Source organism: Centruroides vittatus, unplaced genomic scaffold (assembly GCF_030686945.1).
Source record: "Centruroides vittatus isolate TY-2023 unplaced genomic scaffold, ASM3068694v2 scaffold_1152, whole genome shotgun sequence".
NCBI classification, from domain to species: Eukaryota; Metazoa; Arthropoda; class Arachnida; order Scorpiones; family Buthidae; genus Centruroides; species Centruroides vittatus.
The window spans coordinates 2606130-2627645 of record NW_027122670.1 but is presented as its reverse complement, the minus strand read 5'-3'; the positions used below and the strand labels follow the sequence as shown (position 1 = coordinate 2627645).

The 21516-nt window shown below is 26.9% G+C and overlaps 1 protein-coding gene across 2 annotated transcripts in view; it reads right to left on the bottom strand.

Moving 5' to 3' along the window:
- LOC136986576 (carboxyl-terminal PDZ ligand of neuronal nitric oxide synthase protein) overlaps nucleotides 1-21516 on the bottom strand; it is a 50593-nt gene that overhangs the window by 2847 nt on the left and 26230 nt on the right. The window contains exons 1-5 of one of the 2 annotated variants that reach the window (XM_067284158.1): nucleotides 16158-17457; nucleotides 13284-13434; nucleotides 10883-11043; nucleotides 8207-8419; nucleotides 5149-5292 (exon numbers count right to left, since the gene is read on the bottom strand). In XM_067284158.1, the coding sequence (XP_067140259.1) occupies nucleotides 5149-5292; nucleotides 8207-8419; nucleotides 10883-11043; nucleotides 13284-13434; nucleotides 16158-16412 (924 nt within the window). In that variant the 5' untranslated portion in view covers nucleotides 16413-17457. Of the gene's footprint in view, nucleotides 1-5148; nucleotides 5293-8206; nucleotides 8420-10882; nucleotides 11044-13283; nucleotides 13435-16157; nucleotides 17458-21516 lie in introns of those variants that run through there. The other variant, XM_067284157.1, reaches the window with a different exon arrangement.

The following is a 21516-nucleotide window of genomic DNA, read 5'->3' as shown; positions in this document are numbered from 1 at the left end:
ACTATAAATAACACTCTGTCTTGTGACAACTTCTGATTTTCCATGAGAATGATCACAAACAGGAGGTTTTACTATATATAGAAGAAATACGATACAAGTCATGTTTAAAATTTTCCATGTGTTAATAAAGCTTTTAGTAACACTTCTATCTAACTAAAACTTAAAAACTAACACATTACACATTAAATAGATTGTCTTTCAACATTAATAGCCTTTTTTAAAACAATATATATCATCTTTGTCATTGAAAGTATGTGAACAGGAACATCAAATGGAATTTCTGCTATAAAAAAGAATTTCTTGCCTGATAAAGATGATATATATTGTTTTGAAAAAGGCTATATATTGTTTCGAAAATTTTAAAAATTAACATATTAAATAGACTGTTTTTGGCATTAATAGCCATTCAATGATTGATAATAAATAAATATATATGATAATATATATATATATTATCATATATATTCATATATATAAATATATATATATTATCATATACAGTAGAGCATCAATTATCCGACCCCCGATTAACCGACTTATCAGTTAACTGACCGCGTTCTAGTCGGCAAATTCAAATGTCCGCTAGTGATGTGGCGCTACAATATTTGGTTATGTCTTGGCTACTTTAATATTATTTTTGTTAAATTTTTGCATGTTTTAGCTGGCAGCACTGGCTCGACCCTGAAAGGGAGGCTAGTATTTAAACCAGGTCTAATACACTATACTAATAATGTATTTTTTCATACTTTTCGATTATCCGACTTTTCAGTTATCCGACCAACCCCAGTCCCCAATTGAGTCGGATAATCGATGCTCTACTGTATATTTATTTATTATCAATCATTGAATGGCTATTAATGCCAAAAACAGTCTATTTAATATGTTAATTTTTAAAATTTTCAAAAATGTTTATAAATAATTCTAAAATCATAATGTAACTCTGTGATAACTTTTTCTGTTCTTACTTTAAGTCAACAATTTTAAAATAATTTATTTGTAAATTTATCTCTTTTTAAAACAAAATGAATATTAAACAATTAAAAATACAATAACATATTAAATTATTACAAAAAGACTGAATCAATATTTCAATATCTATAATAAATAAAATAATAATATATATAAATAAAAAACTTTTGCTAATTCTCAATACAAGATTGTTTTAGCATCCATAAAATCTTTTGATAAAAAAGATGTAAAAAACTTGTTTAAAATATAATCTCAAATAATGAATAAATATGTTTGAAACAGGTTTATGATATATACTTGTCTTGATTTTCCCTTCTTTACATATTATCGTTACATCCAGGAAGTTAACGCTAACTCCACTTTCTTGATCCAACTCCAAGGTCAATCCATACAGGTTGTTGTTGATTCTGTTCATAAACTGGCGCACATTGCGGTTATTATTCCACAAGATGAAAATATCATCGACATATCTGGTGTATGCTACTATATCATTCTGGAGTGTGGTTAAGTGGAGAAGTGGAAGCCACTACTGGAGCCCAGTAATGGAGAAGTGCAAGGCACCCACTTTCGGTCTAGAAAAACAGCTGGTCGCATTTATACGTGGCAAGATCCAGGGATACCCCTTTCATATAAAGAGCTCATTGCAATTGGTACACAAACTGGAGAGAATTACACTTAAAGACGAAGAACACATGACAGTAATGGATTATAAAGCCCTGTACCCCTCCATAAAATTACCTCCTTGTTTCTGTGCTTTGAGAGATTTTTTATTTGCTAACATCAATAATGCATTCAAGTACCACAAACACATCCTGGAATTAGCAGATTTAATCTGCTACACGTCTTTCTTTGAATTTGAAGGGAAGACATATCTTCAAACTAGAGGCGTCCCGATGGGAAGCCCTATGTCGACAGTGCTGTGTGAATTAGTGCTCCGTAAACTTGAGTGCAAGGTCTTAACCATGCTCCAGAATGATATAGTAGCATACACCAGATATGTCGATGATATTTTCATCTTGTGGAATAATAACCGCAATGTGCGCCAGTTTATGAACAGAATCAACAACAACCCGTATGGATTGACCTTGGAATTGGATCAAGAAAGTGGAGTTAGCGTTAACTTCCTGGATGTAATGATAATATGTAAAGAGGGGAAATCAAGACAAGTATATATCGTAAACCTGTTTATCAGCCATTTTTTATACCGAGCAATTCTATAGACCCTGCGCACTTTAAACTGACAGCGTTTCTATCCTTGATAAAACGTGCGCACACACATTGCACGAATGTCTGTGACACTTATAATGAGTTAGAATACATAAGAAACGTAGCGGTTCAACATGGGTACCAGAAGAAAGTAATCGACGACCTGATTACGAGAAGTCATAGACGTAAACAGGACCAGCAACAACCCCAAACTGCACAAAGAAAAGATTTAGTTCTGGATTTTATACCGTTTCTAAGTAGAGTGGTTAAGAAGGTAGCGAGGCATAGGAATTTGCACGTAGTATACAGGCGTAACCCAATGGTGTATGGTATCTTGAGAAACGATAAGAGAAAAGAAAAGCACAACGACAGAACAAGAGTATATTCCATCCCAATTAGAGATAATCGATTTAACACTGATCTGGTGTATGTCGGCGCTACGATGAGGAGCCTAAATCAGAGAATATATGAGCATAAGCAGTTGGTGAACAAGAATGTTGATTCTATGGTACTGGCAGCATTTGCGAAAGAACAAGGAATAACGGTATTTTGGGATAAAGCCTCGATCGTGAGGGCCGCAAGATCAAGACAAGCTGTTAAACACATTGAGAAAATGGAAATACACAGAGCTCATTTAACCACAAACTGCATCAACCATAGAGATGCGGACACGTTGGCGTCAGCTTGGAAATCTTTCTTTGATAACCTAAACTAACGGAGAATTTGTTAAAGCGACGGAACATCATTAAAAACGCCTTTTTTTTTTCCGTTATATTTAATGTAATATTTTACGATGCCTACATTGATATGTTACTACATTTGAATTAACGTGCAAGCGCGTTACCGACAATTTGCGTGAGCGCAATAGAATTTCATTTAATTTTTCGTAAATTTAGAACTCTATGTGCTTATTTTCATAACTTTATAATTCTATGTTCTTTTTTATTGGTTAACTAAAGATGGCTGCTTAAAGCAGTTGAAAACATTCTTACGTAATTAAAATAGTGCTGGAACGTAAAAAAAGGTTGTTATTTTATCTTTATAAAAATAAATTGATGCCATGTGGCAAATATGATTTTTTTAACTTGTGTTTATTTAGAGAACTGGTGTTTGTATTCTTATTAAATGCTAACATAAGCATCAATTTTACAATTTCTAGAATTCACAATACTAGATTTAAAAAGATTATTATTCTCAAAGTAATTCTGCTAAGTTTAATACAACAGGATCAAAATAAATTTTTTATTTCATTTTTTACATAACATTAAGTTAATCAAGTGACTCCAAATTTAGATATATCACAAATTGTAATTTTTTAACCAAATGAACCTGTACAGTACATTATCAAAATTAATCACTTTTCTATCCAAATGTATGCCAGAAACAATGTATGCCTTTTCACTTAACTTTAATAGATTTATATCAAAAATAAAAATTCCTTAAAGCCTGTATTTAATGCCTGTTTTAAGCTGTAAAAATTATTTTTTCAATCAGTACTATTCCTATGGTAAAAACAATGTGAAATTTCTTACTTCTTCCATTGATTTTCACTATAATAAATTTTGAAATAAGAACTAGTAATTAAATTGTCTTTTGCAGGATTACGTACTCAGTTTTGCTGGAATCTATTCTACTTAAAATTCCAAAAACATATGACACTTGAATAGAAATGGATTTCTCATCTATAAAAGATCCATTATAATATAAGATTAAGTTTTTCAACATTTTTACTAAAATTACTGCTAAATTCAGCAAAAATATTTAATATGCTAAATCTAATTATATCAAAATATGTTCAATTTTGCTATACCTTGCTTCATAAAATGAGATACAGAAAAACACATTCAACTTGACATCCATTGGAAACTTTAATTCAGCAACTTGAAGGCTGACAATCATTAGATTTACAATTTTAGAATGATGCAAGACAGACAAGACAATCAATGATGTAAAAAGTATCCCATTCATTGATTGTCATCTACTGAACATTTATAACCAAGGACATTTGGCAATTTATCACTACAGAAAACAAATCAACAAGACAGACAAACTACAGGAATAACAAAAAAAAAAAAAAAAAATGCTTTAATGGAGGAAAACTTAATTGGTAAAATATTTTTAGTTTAAATAACAGGAATTATTTCATAATATTACTGATAATCATGCACCAAGTAATGCTGTTACTGCAAACATACTGAAGATATCTTGTTCTATATTATGATCAAATTAGAAAATTATACATAATCAATTATGTATATATGATGATTGGCAAAGTTCTGATTCAGTACTTACACGTCCTTATATCAATTATAAGATACTATTCAAGAAAATTAATATTCTTACAAATTAAGTATAATATGTTAACATTTGATATTAATTACTATACTCCAAATTTTATTCATATTTCTGTATAATAATGCTAAATTATATATAATTGCAACTTTATACATTAATGTTAAACAATTAGCATGATTTTCTAAAAGTATAAATTAAAAACATAATTTTAATTTATAGAAAGAATGTCTGATTACATCAGAATTATAAATTTAAAAAATAATCAAAAAGTTTATAGATGTAGAAAGGAAAGGAATGCATTGTGTCAGTAATAAAGCATTAAAAAATAATAAATTATGTAATTTAAAAATAATTAAAATTCCATTTCAAATTATTTTTATAATTGAATAATTTTTGCAATATGGCAAAAATCTTAAAATAAAAAAACTATTTCAGAAAACTATATTAATGACTTCTATCAATAGATTCTTTGATCTTAAACTTCAGAACAGAATTCTGATTGATACAAAACTACAGCACTGAAGTAAGTGTAAAGATCTCAAATTATTTTAAACATAGTGACTGTTAAATTAGACTCAGCTGCAAAAATATTAACTTGAATATAAAATTATAATAGTTTCATAATATATTATTGATTTAATTAATAACACATCTTGACTAATAATAAATATTTCTTACTTCTGATACAGATGGAAGTTCTGGAAGCACATTATCAGTCTTTCCTTCTACATGTTTCTTTTCAAACTCTTGGATTTGTTTCACTAGCATTCGAATATGATCCAAAAGTTCTTTATTGTGTACAAGAAGCTGATGATTTTGAGCCTAAAATAAAAATTATGATTTACATGTAAAAATTGTAAACCTATAATATAATTTTCTTCTCAACAGTTATATGCATTATATCAGTTCTACATAATAATGAACATCATCAACACAAAGAAAAATGAAAATTGATCCAAATGTCTATCAAATAAATCTGTATATATTTTTGTAATGTTTCTATAAATAATATTTATATAACAAAAGTTCAAATTAATTTATATGCAATGGTTAATTCTAGTTGAATGAACAACACATCCATAAGATTCCAGTAGAATTCAATTTAATAAAATTAGCATTTTTGACCATATTTTAAAGCTTATCTTCATGTACAGCCTTTAGAATAAATGAATAGAACACAATTCAAAACATATTTAGTTATAAACATTCTATGTTTTGAATTGTGTTCTATTCATTTATTCTCAATTTATTCTAATTATTTTAATTAAATATTTTTAAAATAAACTAATACAATTAAAATCTTAACTGTTGGTTTTATTGTATTGTCAAACATCTATGTTCCATTAAAGCCAAATAATATTGGGATATATTACTATTACTATCTGTGCTGTATCATAAATAAGGTAGTCTAACTTGTTACCAAAAAACTATTAAAAATAATAGTAATATGTTTCCATTATTCTATTTAATAGTCATAAATTTATTTTTATTTATTATTTTGGTTATATTTGAAAAAGTAAACTAAAGTAAAATTAAATGCTTTTTGTTAGTTCTGAAGAAGTTAATTCTTCAGAACTACCAAAAAGCATTTAATAGCAATAAACTCTTTGTATTTATAAAGTTTTTACAACTGATTGATCACAGTTAAAAATAGTCTCTGCATCTGAATTTATTACATGAGTATAATGAAGTAATCTCATCTTTTTTGTTATAACTTTTCATGAAATAAACCTCTAAGTTACAGAAATAAATAAATACTATCATCAATTGAAAAAATTTATAATTGTTATAAAAGCATGATTTTTGCTTAATATTTATATTTTGTAAAATAATAATATAATTATGTAATTATACTTAAGTTTCAAAGTCTGTGAATTAACAAAGTTCAGAAAAATTGTACAATACTGATATTTGTATTTTCTGTAAAAGTAATCTTGATAACATAATAATTTATAACAATTTTGTACAACTACTTTCTTTTTTTTTTGTCTAAAATGTACAAAATACATTTTTTAATATTTATTTGATTTTAAGAATTCAAGAAAAATCAATTACTTACATTTTAAAGACAATGTTTAAAAAAAAAAGGAAATTAAAACCCTAAAATATTCAATACACTATTATAAATATACACAACACTATAATTCCCTATTATTAGCAAACATTAAAATGTTACTAAATCCTATACATGGTCTTTGTTTTTTCTGACTGATTTTGTCAATATTTTGAATTGTTAATCTTATGTTTATGTTTTGTCATCCAATAAAAATTAATAAATTGATATGTATTTGTTTTACAAATAAACATTTCTATATATTAATTTCAACTTTTATTTTAAAAAAATTAATAATAATCATGCTAATTTTTTGTTTTTCATTGTAAATTCTGCATAATTTATTAATAAATTCTTACTTTTTTCACAAAACATCTACTGATTTATAATATATCTTGTTAGTATTTTCATTTGCCCCATACTCACTATTTACATTATAGCAATTATTTTGTTATATATAATAAGCAACAACATAGCTCAGAATTGGGTTTGGATATAAAAATGTCTAGTGCATACTTTGGTAGGGTTTCAGCTATTTCAGATGGAGTCTGAAGACATGCAATTACAGTAAGACCCTGCTTAACGCTGATTCAATAAAATGCGGTCTGCTCAAAACCTAAAAAAAGCTCAAACTTTACGCCAATTTAAATTATCACGGCATTTCGTTGATTTGTATATAATATGATTATTTACGAACACAAACCAATCAAAAAAGGTGGCAAAAAAGTATACTTTCTTTAAATCTATGTTTGTTTGGTGCAATTTTGAAAAAAATATAACATCATGGATGCAATAGGCAATAGCGACTTTGCTTGGCAAGAATTAACTGAAAATGCACGAACAAAGTGTGGAAGAAGTTATGGCTGAAGGTATCCAGGAATTCTTAACGAGAAGAGCCTATTGCTGTATCGTTAGGTTGACCGAACTCAACCTAATTGATACAGCAGGACTATGAGATGTAGACGAGCAGAATATTGAGGAGTTACTGCAGGTTTCTGATGCCTTACCAATGACAACCTTCAAGAACTGGCAGAACTAAGAATTCATGTAGAACTGAAAATAACTCTGAAAACGAAGAACCCAAAAAGCTTCTCTACAGATTTCCTAAGTAAAAGTTTGGTAACGACAACTGAAATCATTGACAAAAAATTAGCATTATTATTATTATTAATTTTTTAAAAATAAAAGTTGAAAGTTGTAGCAAACGATCCAGATTTTGAAAGAAGTGCAAAAGCAAAATGAGGTGCTTTGGATGCAATCTTCTGCTACCGACATTTGCTTAAAAAAAGAAAAACATGACAAATGAAACTTCATGACTTTATTGCAAAAAAAACAAGAATTTCAGAAAAGCCGTGTCCTTCATCACAAAAAAATGAACTTTACATTTCTGTGTGTATATGTTTATGCGCTATTTAACATATATTATTATACAAATTAATATAAAAATAACTTAAAATTAAAGTAAAATTTGTTTATTTTTGGTGACATGTTCCCCTATCCCTATTTACTCCATGTTAAAATGACCTTGTTTAACGGTGTTTCGTTTAGCGCTTTTTCATCTAGGAACGCATCCCCCACATTAAGCAGGTCTTACTGTATATTCAGGATGAGCAATTACAGTAAGATTTAATAGCAAAAACATAAGAACCTGAGAAAACAAATTGTTATAATTAAAAAACTTACTTGAGCTTCTAATCTTGCAGTGGTTTCAGCAGCAAGCTGATCCTTCAATAGTTGAACCTGAGCAACAGCTGCTTGAGTCTGTTGACTCTGTTGTTCTAACTGGTGCTTAAGTAATTGTAGTTGATGATAAAGACTTAATGGAGTACCCTCCGGAGGAACAACACCCATCAAAGGTAATGGTTCACTTAAAGGTGAGGAATAGGTTTCCCCAACCTAAAATCAAATATATATATAATTCATTAGTGAATTATTATATATTAAGATCGTAACAGAAATTTAAAAATTAAATCTAATATATGATTTCTATATATTGAAAAGAAAGTTTAATGATCTTGTATAAGTAAAAAATATATATTTACGGAGTGGTTTTTTTATACTTTTTTAAAAACAATTTTTTGAAAAACTTTAAAGGTTAAGACAAATTAGATAACTGTTTTTTCCAAAGAAAACCAGGTAATTTATGTTGGCAAAACTTTAAATACAACTGAAAAAACAACTGCAAATAATAGATTAAAATCTTGTGGACCAACAATTGCCTTAAATATCAGGCTAAAAACTGGCTAATTAAATGATCGATATAAAGTAATTTGACATTAGAGGTAGACGTTAGGTGTCATCTCTTAACTAAATTAATTATTATAATTTAAATAAATTATTAAATAAATTTAGAGCCTTTATTTCATTAGATGCATTGGGCTTTGAGTTGTCATTAATTATCTTGTGGACTTCCACATTTTTGAATAACCTCAAAAATGCAGTCTGGCGTACTCACAATAAATGTTTTGAGTGTGGAGGCTGGTATAGCATGCCATGGTTTTCTTCACTGTAGCTTTTAAGTCTTTTATTGAACTGTATTGTTTGTCATCAGCATATACAGTTCTTGAAAACACACCCCAGATATTCTCAATCAGGTTTAGATCTGGAGATTAAGGAGTCCAACAGTTGGTCTTGTTTTCACTGAAGCCAATTTTTTGTTGTGCAAGATAAATGGATAGGTGCATTATCTTGTATAAAATAAAATTTTCTTCCTGCTAATTTTCATACATTTGGAAATAAAGTAATTTTAATCAGCTTCTGATACTTTTTTGAATCCATTTATGAATTCAATAGGTGATTTTCCCTTGCAAGAAATGGCACCCCACACCACAATGGAACCACCACCCATCTATTCTCGAGATAAAATTATCTTTTTTGCATAAATCATGAAAATAATAGTTCAGACCATCATGGACCACAAACTTTTTTCATCTGAAAAAAATAAACCTATTGCCTTTCTGCATCCCAGGACATGCGATCTCAGGCATAAGTCAATGTTGCAGTTTTATGTTCTTTAGTTAGGGGAGGTTTTCTTTTCAATTTCTTTCTTTTAAGTCGTCCTGATGATTTTATCACTTTTTGAACAGCACAGAGATGAACTGTTAACTCTAACCGATTCACAATTTTTGATGCTGACATCACACTGTTACTTACATCTTATCTCTTTCATTAAACTTAAGTCTTCTACCATTGTTTTTCAAGTTGTATTTATCATCCTTTTTTAATATAGTTATACACAACAGTGTGACTCCTTCCTATTTGGGTAGCTACAGCACGGTTCTTGTTACTGTGGCCATAAAATATCAATTTTTCCTTCTTCTTGTTCTGCCAGTTTTACAACCTTTTTACATGTTTGACAGATGATTTTTTGTACACAAGTATATGCAGATCTCTTTTTACATGTATAAAGAGATCTACATATACTTAATCATCCTTAATTATCTACATTTATATGAAAATTTTCAGTTATTTTTTCAGTTGTATTTAAAGTTTTGTCAACATAAATTACCTGTTTTAAAGTAAAAAATTAATAAAAAGTACATGGCCGGCATTATTTACATTTAATAAATATATAAAAATATAAATATGACTATACAAAGATAAAACATTTCTTCTGCGGAGGCAGTAGCCTCAAAAAAAAAAGGTCGTCTCCGAGAGTTTGTGAATCGTCTAAAACTTATACAAAGATAAAACTTTGCTCTTGTCTTTCCTTCTCGCCGTTCACTCCATCTGCCGATGGAGTGAACGGCGAGAAGGAAAGACAAGAGCAAAGTTTTATCTTTGTATAGTCGTATTTATATTTTTATATATTTAATAAATTACCTGGTTTTCTACTTTTTGGAAGAACTATTCCAACACCATTCTTTCATTACTGTATAAACCTATTAATTTACTTTTTTAATGCATAAGAACATGATTGAATCAATAATTTAATTAAGTTAATTGTTGAGGTGGAATTTTTGCCTGTCTTTAAGGTTTTGTCCAACACTGTAGTGAATCACATCATGTATCAGTTAATCATCTGATGCTTGACTTCATCTTGTTGTCAGCATTAGTGCAAATAAACTAAATAAATAATCAGCAATATCTTTTGAATTGCCTGATATTATATGTTAGCTTCACATTTATGTAATTTGCTTGTGAAACTTTTTGCCACTTATTTAAAAACAACATACCAAAAATTACATTACTATTATCAATAGAACTAGGTAAACAATATTTCTTAAGAAAAACACTGAAAATTTTTAAAATTTTATTGTTGAAAGATGTTAATATATGATAATATAATTCTTAACAATATTTGATAAATGATTTTGAAAAACATTTTAATTTTTAAAAAGACTTATATAAATGACATACTTCAGGTATAATTCTATCTCCACTTTCAGAGGCTGGAGGAGCTAAAGATTCTAATTTGGTGGGTCGTTGGACAGTAGTTTCACAACTGGCACTAGGATTGACATCTTCTGTTTGAGTATCACAGCTATTGGGTTCTGATGATCTATCTGTTTCATTTTTACCTTTATTTCAGAATTATTATTATTATTATAAAAATGATTCTAATTAAATTGTGCTGAATATTATAAATTTTATATGACTAATTATAAATAAAGTACTGTACAAAAGTTTTCATTGGATATATTTAAAAATTAAGTTATACAACAAAGCTAATTAGAGCTTCATTTAATCATAAATCACCTTTCTGATTAAATACTCTTAATTTCATTATTATTGACTTCTTGAAAAAAATTTAATATTCTAAGTAAGTTTTTAATTACAAAAATTTATACTGCAATATTAACTGATATGTTTGTTGTTCTTGAAAACTTTTATGATAGTTTATACTTTTAGAAAATTTAAACATTTCTGTTCTGTTTCATTCTTCATCTAATAAATCCTATACAAGAAAAGATAAAAGTACCTTTGAATCTTGTTAAATCTGTTTTATTTTCTACTTTTAACATTGCTTATTTATATAATTACAATTCTATTCAATATTTAGAATTTTAAACTCCTTACCTGTCACTCTAAACTACATTGCCCTATACAGTTCAATACTATCTAACAGGTTTCCCATTCTTTTCAACATAGGGTTTATTTGTAACAACATCTTTATCACCAAGCTTTATTCAAAGACCAGGATTTATTTGAATCCCAGAATTTTAATTCAGAAAATAGAGTATTAACACTCTAAGTAGAAAGCAATGTTTTGCTGTCTCTAATGTTAATCAATTTATGATCTAGGCTTCTGCTGCAAATCCATAGTGACTCTGTTTTCTTGACAGTCTCTGCCTTGCCTAACTTTTCTAAAATTTTTGCTTAATTCCAAAAACTTCTAACATTTTTATTGAATGCAACTTGAAAAAGTAAAAGAAAAGATAATACTGTACTGTCTCTAAAAGCTTTTAGACTATCCTTCAATGCTCTTTCAATTCATACTACGTATTCAAAGGATTCATTAAACACCTGATGCTGAGAAATGTTTATTAAACAAACATTAAAATTATAAAAGTAATAAAAAGATTATTAAACTAATTAAAAGATATAAAGGAGGCAATATAATAAGAACCAAACAAATCAGTTTAAAATCTCCAAGTTCACTTATAATCAAAACATCAAGAACATCATGAAACAAGTGTTGGACAAAAAAACACTCAAAAGTAGTTTTCAAAAGAGTGCCTAATTTATACAATATTTTAAGAAATGATAAAGACATAATTAAAAAATAAGAAAAAGCAGGCGTATATAAAATTCCATTTGAAAATCAGGAATTAGGAATTAAGAAGGACTCTACTGGGGTCACAAGATGGAATTTAGCTATCAGACTTAAGGAGTACAAATATGACATTAACAAAGAGCACTGCAACACAGTATTATCATGTATGGCACAAGCAGAAAACTCTGTGGTTAAATGGAATGAAGCAACTATCCTCAGGGCTATGCATTCCCCATCATTAGCAATGCATGGAGAAAAAATCGAAATCTATAAAAGTAATAAAGGATGGTTGTATTAATGCCAAGGATGCGGACAGACTAGCTCCTGCATGGAAATTCTACATAAAAGAAAAACTAAAACACAGAAATTCTTAGCCCGCACCTGCTCTTATACTTAGAGGCATTTTTTGTGTATTTATTTCATTTTTATTTTATTTTACATATGATATTTTTTATTTCATTATATTATTTACATCATTATTGTATTAGTTCATTTAGTATAGTTTGTTTTATTTTACTATTTGTTTGTTAATTTATCTAGTATTTTGTTTTAAATTTAAATGTAAAAGTTTTCAAACGTTCTGTCGTTTAAATGTTAAGTTATAATACATTCGAATTTTCATTGCATCTGAAGATGGCCTATCATATTGGGTTAAAAACATTAATGTTTATTTAATAAACATTTCTCAGCATCAGGTGTTTGATGATTCATTAAATATTTTAAAGAGCTGAGTATGATATTTAGTTAGATTCATTAATGTTTGTTTATAAATCAAACATTTTTGATTATACGATAAGTAGAATATGGAACAGAAAATAATCATACAATATAATTAAACAGAATTATAGAATTAACAAGTATTAATTCTTATTTTATAAAAGTTTCTAAAAAATGCATATTAGCCAATATTCACAAAAATAAGAGATTTAATAAAAATAAACTGCAGTTTCTAAAGTGTTTGCTTGTAATATTCAAACTATTTACAAAAAAAAAAATTAAAAATTTAGAATTGTACATAATTTATATACATATAAATTAAATTACCTTTTGTGGAAACATCACAAATAGCTTCATTACTTTTCTCACAAGGAATGTCTTCCTGACTACTAACAGTAGAAGTTGTATGAACTAAACTTAATTTATGGCACACTTCAAATGCTTGTCCAACTGTTCGGACAATTCTCATTGCTTGACTCTGGAAAAAAACAAATAATATATACATAATTTTAAAAATGTATAAATCTGTTTAAATAAATTAAACTTCTATTTTATAAGAATTTATAATTATAAGTGTAGAATAATTTGATAGAAAATTAACTATTTAAAATATAATATCTTAATATAAATTTAAAGGAATATCTGTAAATAGTTATGTAAATACCAAAACAATTATACTAAATAATTTATAATGATTCAAATATGTATATTTTTATTTAAATTTTATCTAATATTTCATATTAAGACAAAAAGAATATGATATTCATCTAAGTGTATCAAAAAATTATATTTATTTATTCAAAATGTTTAACTACAATAAAGAAAATCACAAAAAAAACATATGAAATACTGAAAAGCATTGCTTAAAAAAATAGATAACTCCCAATCATTTTCTTTATTCCTTTATTTCTGTAAATACTAGAATTGAGATTAATAAAAGTTAAATTTAAAATTTTAAATAAACAGACTGGAATATAAATTGTATATATTAAAACAATATCACAAATATTAAAAAATAGTTTAATATTTGAAATTTCAATATTTATCTATAATTTTGCTTTTCTGATATTCATTTTCTATTCTCATGTTAATAGTTTTAGTAAATAACCAATGTTCCAAAATGTAAAAATGTTATTAAAACAGAAAAACCAATATTTTAAAATTTTCCACCATTTTGTAAATAAACAAATCTAATTCTAATTCTAATAAACTTAAATCTTATTCTAATTAGTGAAATATAAAAATACAAATCAATTTTATATGAAATTTAAAAAAAAATTATAAATCCTCTCTTATCAAATATCATCACTAATATAATCTGCATTATAAATAGTATATGAAATGTTAAAATAATTGCTTATTAATTACTTATTCTCTGAACCTTTTAACTGATTATATTTACTTTCTTATCTATAAGAAAGTAAATATAATTAGCTATTTTCAATTAAAAAAAAAAAAAGAAAATTAACTTAATTAATATATCAAAGCATTTCATTTATAATTTTACTTTAAATAAAGAATATCAAAGTATTTGATATGTGTGCTTTAAATTCTACAAGTTGGCACTTAATTGATTTCATTTAAAGGCTTCTTAAATAATTATCTTAAATAATTCATTCAAGATGTTTCAATTTATACAAACTATACTAAAAAATTCTAGTCACATTTATATAAAGTATTGTGCAAAAATAGTTTCGGATTTTTTAACCTTAAATAACTGAAAAATTAAATTTCTTATACTTCATGTATCAAGTGACATAAATTAAAACCAAACATATTAATTCAATATGAAGCTATTACATACAGTTTTAATTGCACCATTTTGTATTTTCATATAAGAAAAGAAAAAAAAACCTCAGAAATACACCAGAGAAATCATCATCATCAATATATCAGATAACATTTTATTAAATAATGAATGCATCTTCAGAATCTGCAGATATAAATTTTTGCATGTAATATAAATAACATGTTACACATTAAAATTTAATTTTTAATATATCATGTATGGATATCTTGAATATTTCAATATAATGTAAATTGATTATTCTATTAAAATTATTTATAAATTTAATTTCATAATAAAATATTAAATCTATCACCTTTAATACTTTAAATATATTATATTGACGAAGTTTGATAACTTCTTGTAGTTATCAAACTTCGTCAATATAATATATTTAAAGTATTAAAGGTGATATGATAGATTTAATATTTTATTACAAATATATTAATTTTTAATGTAAAACATTATATTAAAAATTATTAGATGATTTTAAAAAATTTTAACCTTTGGTATTATTTCTGTGTTATGTTATGGTATTTAAATATAAAAATATATTAATTAACTATCCCGATTATATAGTAAAATATATTACTTTGAAAATCATCAACAGTTCTATTATAATTTAATCATAAAGATCCATTCCTTCTGCATTCTAGATAGAAAGTACTTACTATAAAATTCAATTTCTCCAAAATATCTTCAATTTTTACCTATCATCAGACTATAATTATAATAAAAAGGTATTGATGCATTAAATAAAAAATTTTTATTATATTTGATACTTTCTAAATGAAAATATTAGATATATTTTGACTTAACAAAATATAATTTATTTTTTTAAAAAATGAAGGATATTTTCTTGATTTCCTATCTTCTTGAAATTACAAATATTTTCATTATATTGTTAAATATTATCATCTTTGTTAACTTAAAATGATATACAATTAACTTATTAGTTTTTTTTAAATCAAATATACAACAAAAGCTCTAAGCCAATCCTTATTTCAGACATTTCTCAATTGTTAATTAATTGTAAACTAAATTCTAACAATTAAAATTCTCTCAAAATAGCAGCATTGCTAACTTCTAGGTCAAACTTATTCAATTAATTAACAGGAGAAAAATCTAGCTCATGTTTATTTGGTTTTTATATATACACTAAATGTTCTACACTAATAAATTTATGACCTTGGCTTTTTATTATAAAAGAATTTATTATTATTATTATGGCATTATTTATTAAGACAATTATTCATTTATAATTAATAAAAACTTGATTCTCAAGTTAAAATTCTTCACAAAGAAAATTATTAATACCATTGGTAGAATTTAATCCACCTATTTTACTTAAACATATTACTACTCTAATAGATAAAATTCTAATTAATTCTAGATATAGGGATTTATTAAAATACCTCTAACTCCAAATCTTCTAAACTAGAACTTAATCTTCTGGCATCCAAAATAAAATTCTTTGTTGTAATATTATTATTTTCAGAATTTAGACTTTTTAATTCTTTACATCTTGGAATAGTTAATGATTTTTTTTCATTATTAGCAGATAAAATTTCAGCTTCGGGATCTTTAAAAGATAATTTTTTTCTTGGCCGTTTTCCATTCTTATCTTGTAACGATGATTTTCCTTTCTCTAAATGCATGTTCTTGTGCATATTCACAATGTTCACAAATTTTAATTATAATTATTAATAATACTGAACAGTTTCAATTGTCTAAAACTTACAATGTCTGTTTTTTAATATTTATTTTTACTTCACTTCCGTATAAACAATCTGCACTTCAAATTCTTTTGACAAATAATTAGAACAAATGTTTTACTTTTACACAAATAGTTTTGTTATTATTTTAACTAATTATTATTAAAAAATCTATGCTTTATAAAAAAATTAGTATATCTCAAAATAAAAATCTATATGGTAACAAATAATTGATATAAGTATTAAAAATGGTCCATCAATATTTTTTCTTAAAAGAACTGCATTCAAATTAAACAAATGAAATTTTCAAATCATAATCAGACTTGGAATTACATTAAAATATTAAGTTTCAAAATTATGATTTGGAATTAATTTAATCCTTTACAAACATAAAAAAAGAACAAACATTAAATAATATTTGAAATAAAAACTTATCTTACAATTATATCATCAGTTATCCTAATTATATGCATTATTCTTAAATTTTATATCCTATAAACTATAATTATTAGATTTTTACAGATGGTCATGTTAAATGTTTCTGCTGTGTACATTTATAACACTAAAGCAATACTGAGAACTGTCTTCGACTATCCAATTAATGTTCATGCATTATATAATAATATATTAAAACTCACAAGTAAATCTGTCACTTCCACTTACAATAAAAAATAATAAAAAGGAAATTATTATTAAATATTCAAGACAAGAAATAAAACTTTGCTATCACATTGTGTTTCATTCACTGTTCATTAAAAAACACAGTCAGTCAATCATAAACAATTTAAACTGCATTTATAACCAAGTTAGATACAAATGTACTCAACTTTAAGTGCAACAGTAAGTGATAAAATTTTAAAATGTCAGGCAAAGTTCCAAATATAGTTTTGGACTAAATACACTGTCTGTAGTCAAAAATAGAATCTCATGTTGATTGGGCACTATGCAGAGCATTTAACCAATACACAAATTAAACAAAAAATAAACTTTTTAATACAAATATTTATTTAACACACAATTTTTTGTTAAAATTTATCAATTAAAAATATGAATTTGAAAATTTAATAATTTACAAATATAAATATGTTTCAAATCATAAAATTACAATACAAACTTAACATTAACACTGAATTAATAAATATATAAGATTTTTCAAATAAAAAAAATCAATAAATTAATCAGTTAAAATTGCTTTTCCTGTCATTATTACCATTAAAGACTATACTAATTATTGCTATAGAATAATATGTATAAATAATTTTATTGTAATTGATAGATTCATTAATTATAATTTTATTGAAAATTTAAACACTTATTTTTGTTTAATTTTTTAATCATATATATAAAACTGATATTATTTTAAGCATAAGATATCAATGTTTAAATAAAAGATATATAATTATAATGATTATTTCAAATCATAAATAAGAATATTTTGGTAAATTATTTATGAGTACTTATTAAATTTACTATTCTTAATAAATATCTTAAAAAGGTTAAAAATAATTTTTATAACTTCAAATAATTTATAAAATTATATAAATTATATATGTGTGAGGTTGCCAACCTGAAGGGGGAAATCTTAACTTCCCGCGTCAGAGATGACAAAGGAGCACTCATGTATGTGGGTGGTATGACGGAGGCAAAGATGATAGTGTCCTTACACAGAAACCATTTATTATATACAGAAAATGTCTTATATGTTGTCCACTAGTCCTTATACAGTTAACCTCGACATGGTTTTCTTCTCAGAGTAAATGGGTTGAGAAATTAGGTAAGTCCGGTCTTCCTGTGGAATGCTTCTGAATGATCACAGCCCCGGGGTAGGTAAGAAGAGTCGTTCACTGGGCTGGCGAAGGTGCTGCAATAGATTCAAAAATGCTGGTCTCACCACTAGTGGATGAAATAAGTGAGGATGGTTCCACCCGGCAACACACAAAAGAACATTTAGATATCATGTATAACAAAAGAGGAGAGACTGCCTCTCCTCAGTGCATTGACACACGGTATGTGGTCTATCTGACTGGGGTGACAGTGTGTGCACATTGTCCTTCAAGACCCAGGATTGCATTAATCTCCATCTTTCAATCAGCTATTCCAATTGGTTGATTTCCATCATCCACACTTTTTGAGTGGTTGGTCCCTCATTACTAAGCATAATGGGATCCCAACTTGGAGCACAAGAGAGGTCAAACTTGAAGTGAATTCAATCTCCCAACCAGAGATGGTCAATCTTAGGACTACATTCCTTCTAAATTTATGACTCAGCATTGCATTGGAACATAAACAAAAATTGTGTCTAACTTTTATTCTAACATCTTTCTTTCACCATTTAAACATATGAAATTCGTGAACTTTTTGATGGTTTTGGACCCATCCAGAATCACACATATATATAATATACAGTATATATAATTTTATTAAATATAACAACAGAAGAAACAATATTCACTTAGTCAAATAATTAAGTAAAACTTTAAAAGCCATTAAAAAAGTAATAGATCTCACATAATGTCAAACTATTCCAATTATATTATGCCAATTATCAATTAATAATTAATTTCTGGGTATCATTAAAGTTTCATTTAAATTAGTAATTGTTTGTTTATAAAATGAAATAAAAATGAAAAACTATTTACAAAAGAAGCATTTCTTTTGCAGTTTTTAAAAATAATTGTTTCTGTAAATAATAAGAAAACTTTAGATTATAAAAATGCACTCAGTGACAAAAAATACACCCAAATAGAATTGTCTGATTATTGCAAAACTTGGCAATATAGCAATGTCTCAGACAGGTATGTAAATAATTACAGTTGTCACCCAATTGCCACTTAATGCCAACCTTAAAAGGCTTAAAAAGTATTCTATAAAAAGACTTGCAAAACCACTGTTCAGAATTTTTAGTAATACCTGTTGTATGAAGGTTTTTGAAACACTAGGCATGCTTGTGTGATTCAGTCAAAGACATTACACACAGCTGATGAAGTTTGAGGGAAAGAAGATGGCTATTGTTTTGTTGAATTTCCTATCATCTTGGTTGCTCTGATCTGACTGCAAGATGTTGGGACAGTGAATGTGTAAGGATACACATACATGTTGGGAAGGAAAACAGATCTAATCATAAGACAAGCAGAAACAGCTTCAACAGCATCTTTGTCCATCATCCAGAGACAACTGGAAGTCTTGCTACAAAATCTTATTCTTTCCATACTACTGGTAGGTATTAACAGAGGCAAATTTGCATGCACAGAGACCACTCTGCATCCTACATTAGCACCCTAACAATATTGGTTTTGTTTGCAGTGATGCCATAACAGAGAAGCATGGACTGTTATGGACTGGCAGCATATTGCTTTTAGTGGCAAATCCCAATTCTGTTTAGGAATGGACAATTGCCATGTTAGAGTAGGAAGACCACTGCTGAGTGGTACATTATTCCTACATTGGCATGCTGGTCTTGAAAGCCATCTCATATGACAGTCACTCATTCTTAGTAATGGTATAATGAATATTGACAGCATAGTGGTACATTTAGAAAATGTATTTGTATTTGTATGATGTACACCCTGATGTATTTCCTTTCATGACATGGCTGCTAAAAGTCATTTTCCAGCAAGATAATGCTTGGTTTCCAGGTTTCCTACTAATGTCTTTGTCACACTGCTACATTTGCTTGTGGCCTGTCCAGTGTCCAGACTTGTTGTCTAGAGAATTTGTGAGACTAATTCAGGGGTAGCAAACCTTTTTGAGCTAGCATGCTATATAGTAAGCATATTTAGTTTTAAAGATGTTCATGCATGTCGAAGTTTTAGACTTTGAATAACAATATTTAAATAAATTAAACAAATTCACTTTAATTAGAATAAATGTAAAAAAGCTGATTGAAAAAGATGATCAGGTGATAAACAAAAGGAAGATTGAAAATGACATATGATACATTATATGCTAGATAAATTTCCCTGATCTGCCACTTTGGGCATGTATGCCATAGGTTAACCCCCAGGATTAATTGAATGCTAGCTTTAACAATCTATAAGTGAGGAATCTAGAACAGCAGTTACAACATCTGTCAGAAAATTTGTCATAGGATAGCATACAGTATCTGTATTATACCATACCTACTGTGTCAGTGCATGTATCCAGACAAGTGGTGGTCCCACAAGACATTAAAGGTTCCATTAAACTATACCATTATACAACCAGAAATTGTCCCTGGAAATTGTTCCTTTGCTATAATATCATTATCACTTATTAATGTTGTCTTTATGTTCATACAAATAAAGGTTTATTCCATTTGAATACCTACTGTCGGTGCATAACTTTTTTGTCAATGAGTTAATCATAATAATAAATAGTTTTATTTATTCATTTATTAGTATTTTTTATTTGTATCCCTTTATAATTAAATGATGATGATAACAAATTAGATAAAATATCAGCAATTAGGTTTTAGTTATGGTTTTCCAATTCTAAATAAAATTGTCTATAATTTAATTTTGGAGTGGAAAATAGCATTAATTTGATAAATGTTATCAATAAAATAGAAAATAAATATAAATAATCAGTGTTTCCTTATAATTAAAGTTTCAATCATCACCATCACCATCATCATCATCAATGTTTTCATGCTATAAGCCTCAATACATGGCTGATAATGCTTAATCATTCAGTTATTATTATAAGTCTTAATCAGTGTTTTAAACATTAAATATTACCTGCTCACAGTACAGTAATGTAAATTTCTGGGATTTCTTACTTCAATTATACAATAGCTGTTATTAGAGACAGCGCTTCAAAAAACAGTAGTACGAATCACTGAATAAATTACTATTAAGTAACTATGTAATAATATAAGCCATTGATTGCGCTGTTTGTATATCTGTAATCTGTAATCGAATGCCTAGAATGGCCATTAGGAGCATTTCTAGCTATTATTTAAATTAACAATAAATTTAGTATATTATTATTTTTATTTGTAATAGGATTTTATTATTGATTTTAATTTATTATTTATACCAAGGAATGACACCGCTGTTACTAGAATGCCCACTACGGGACA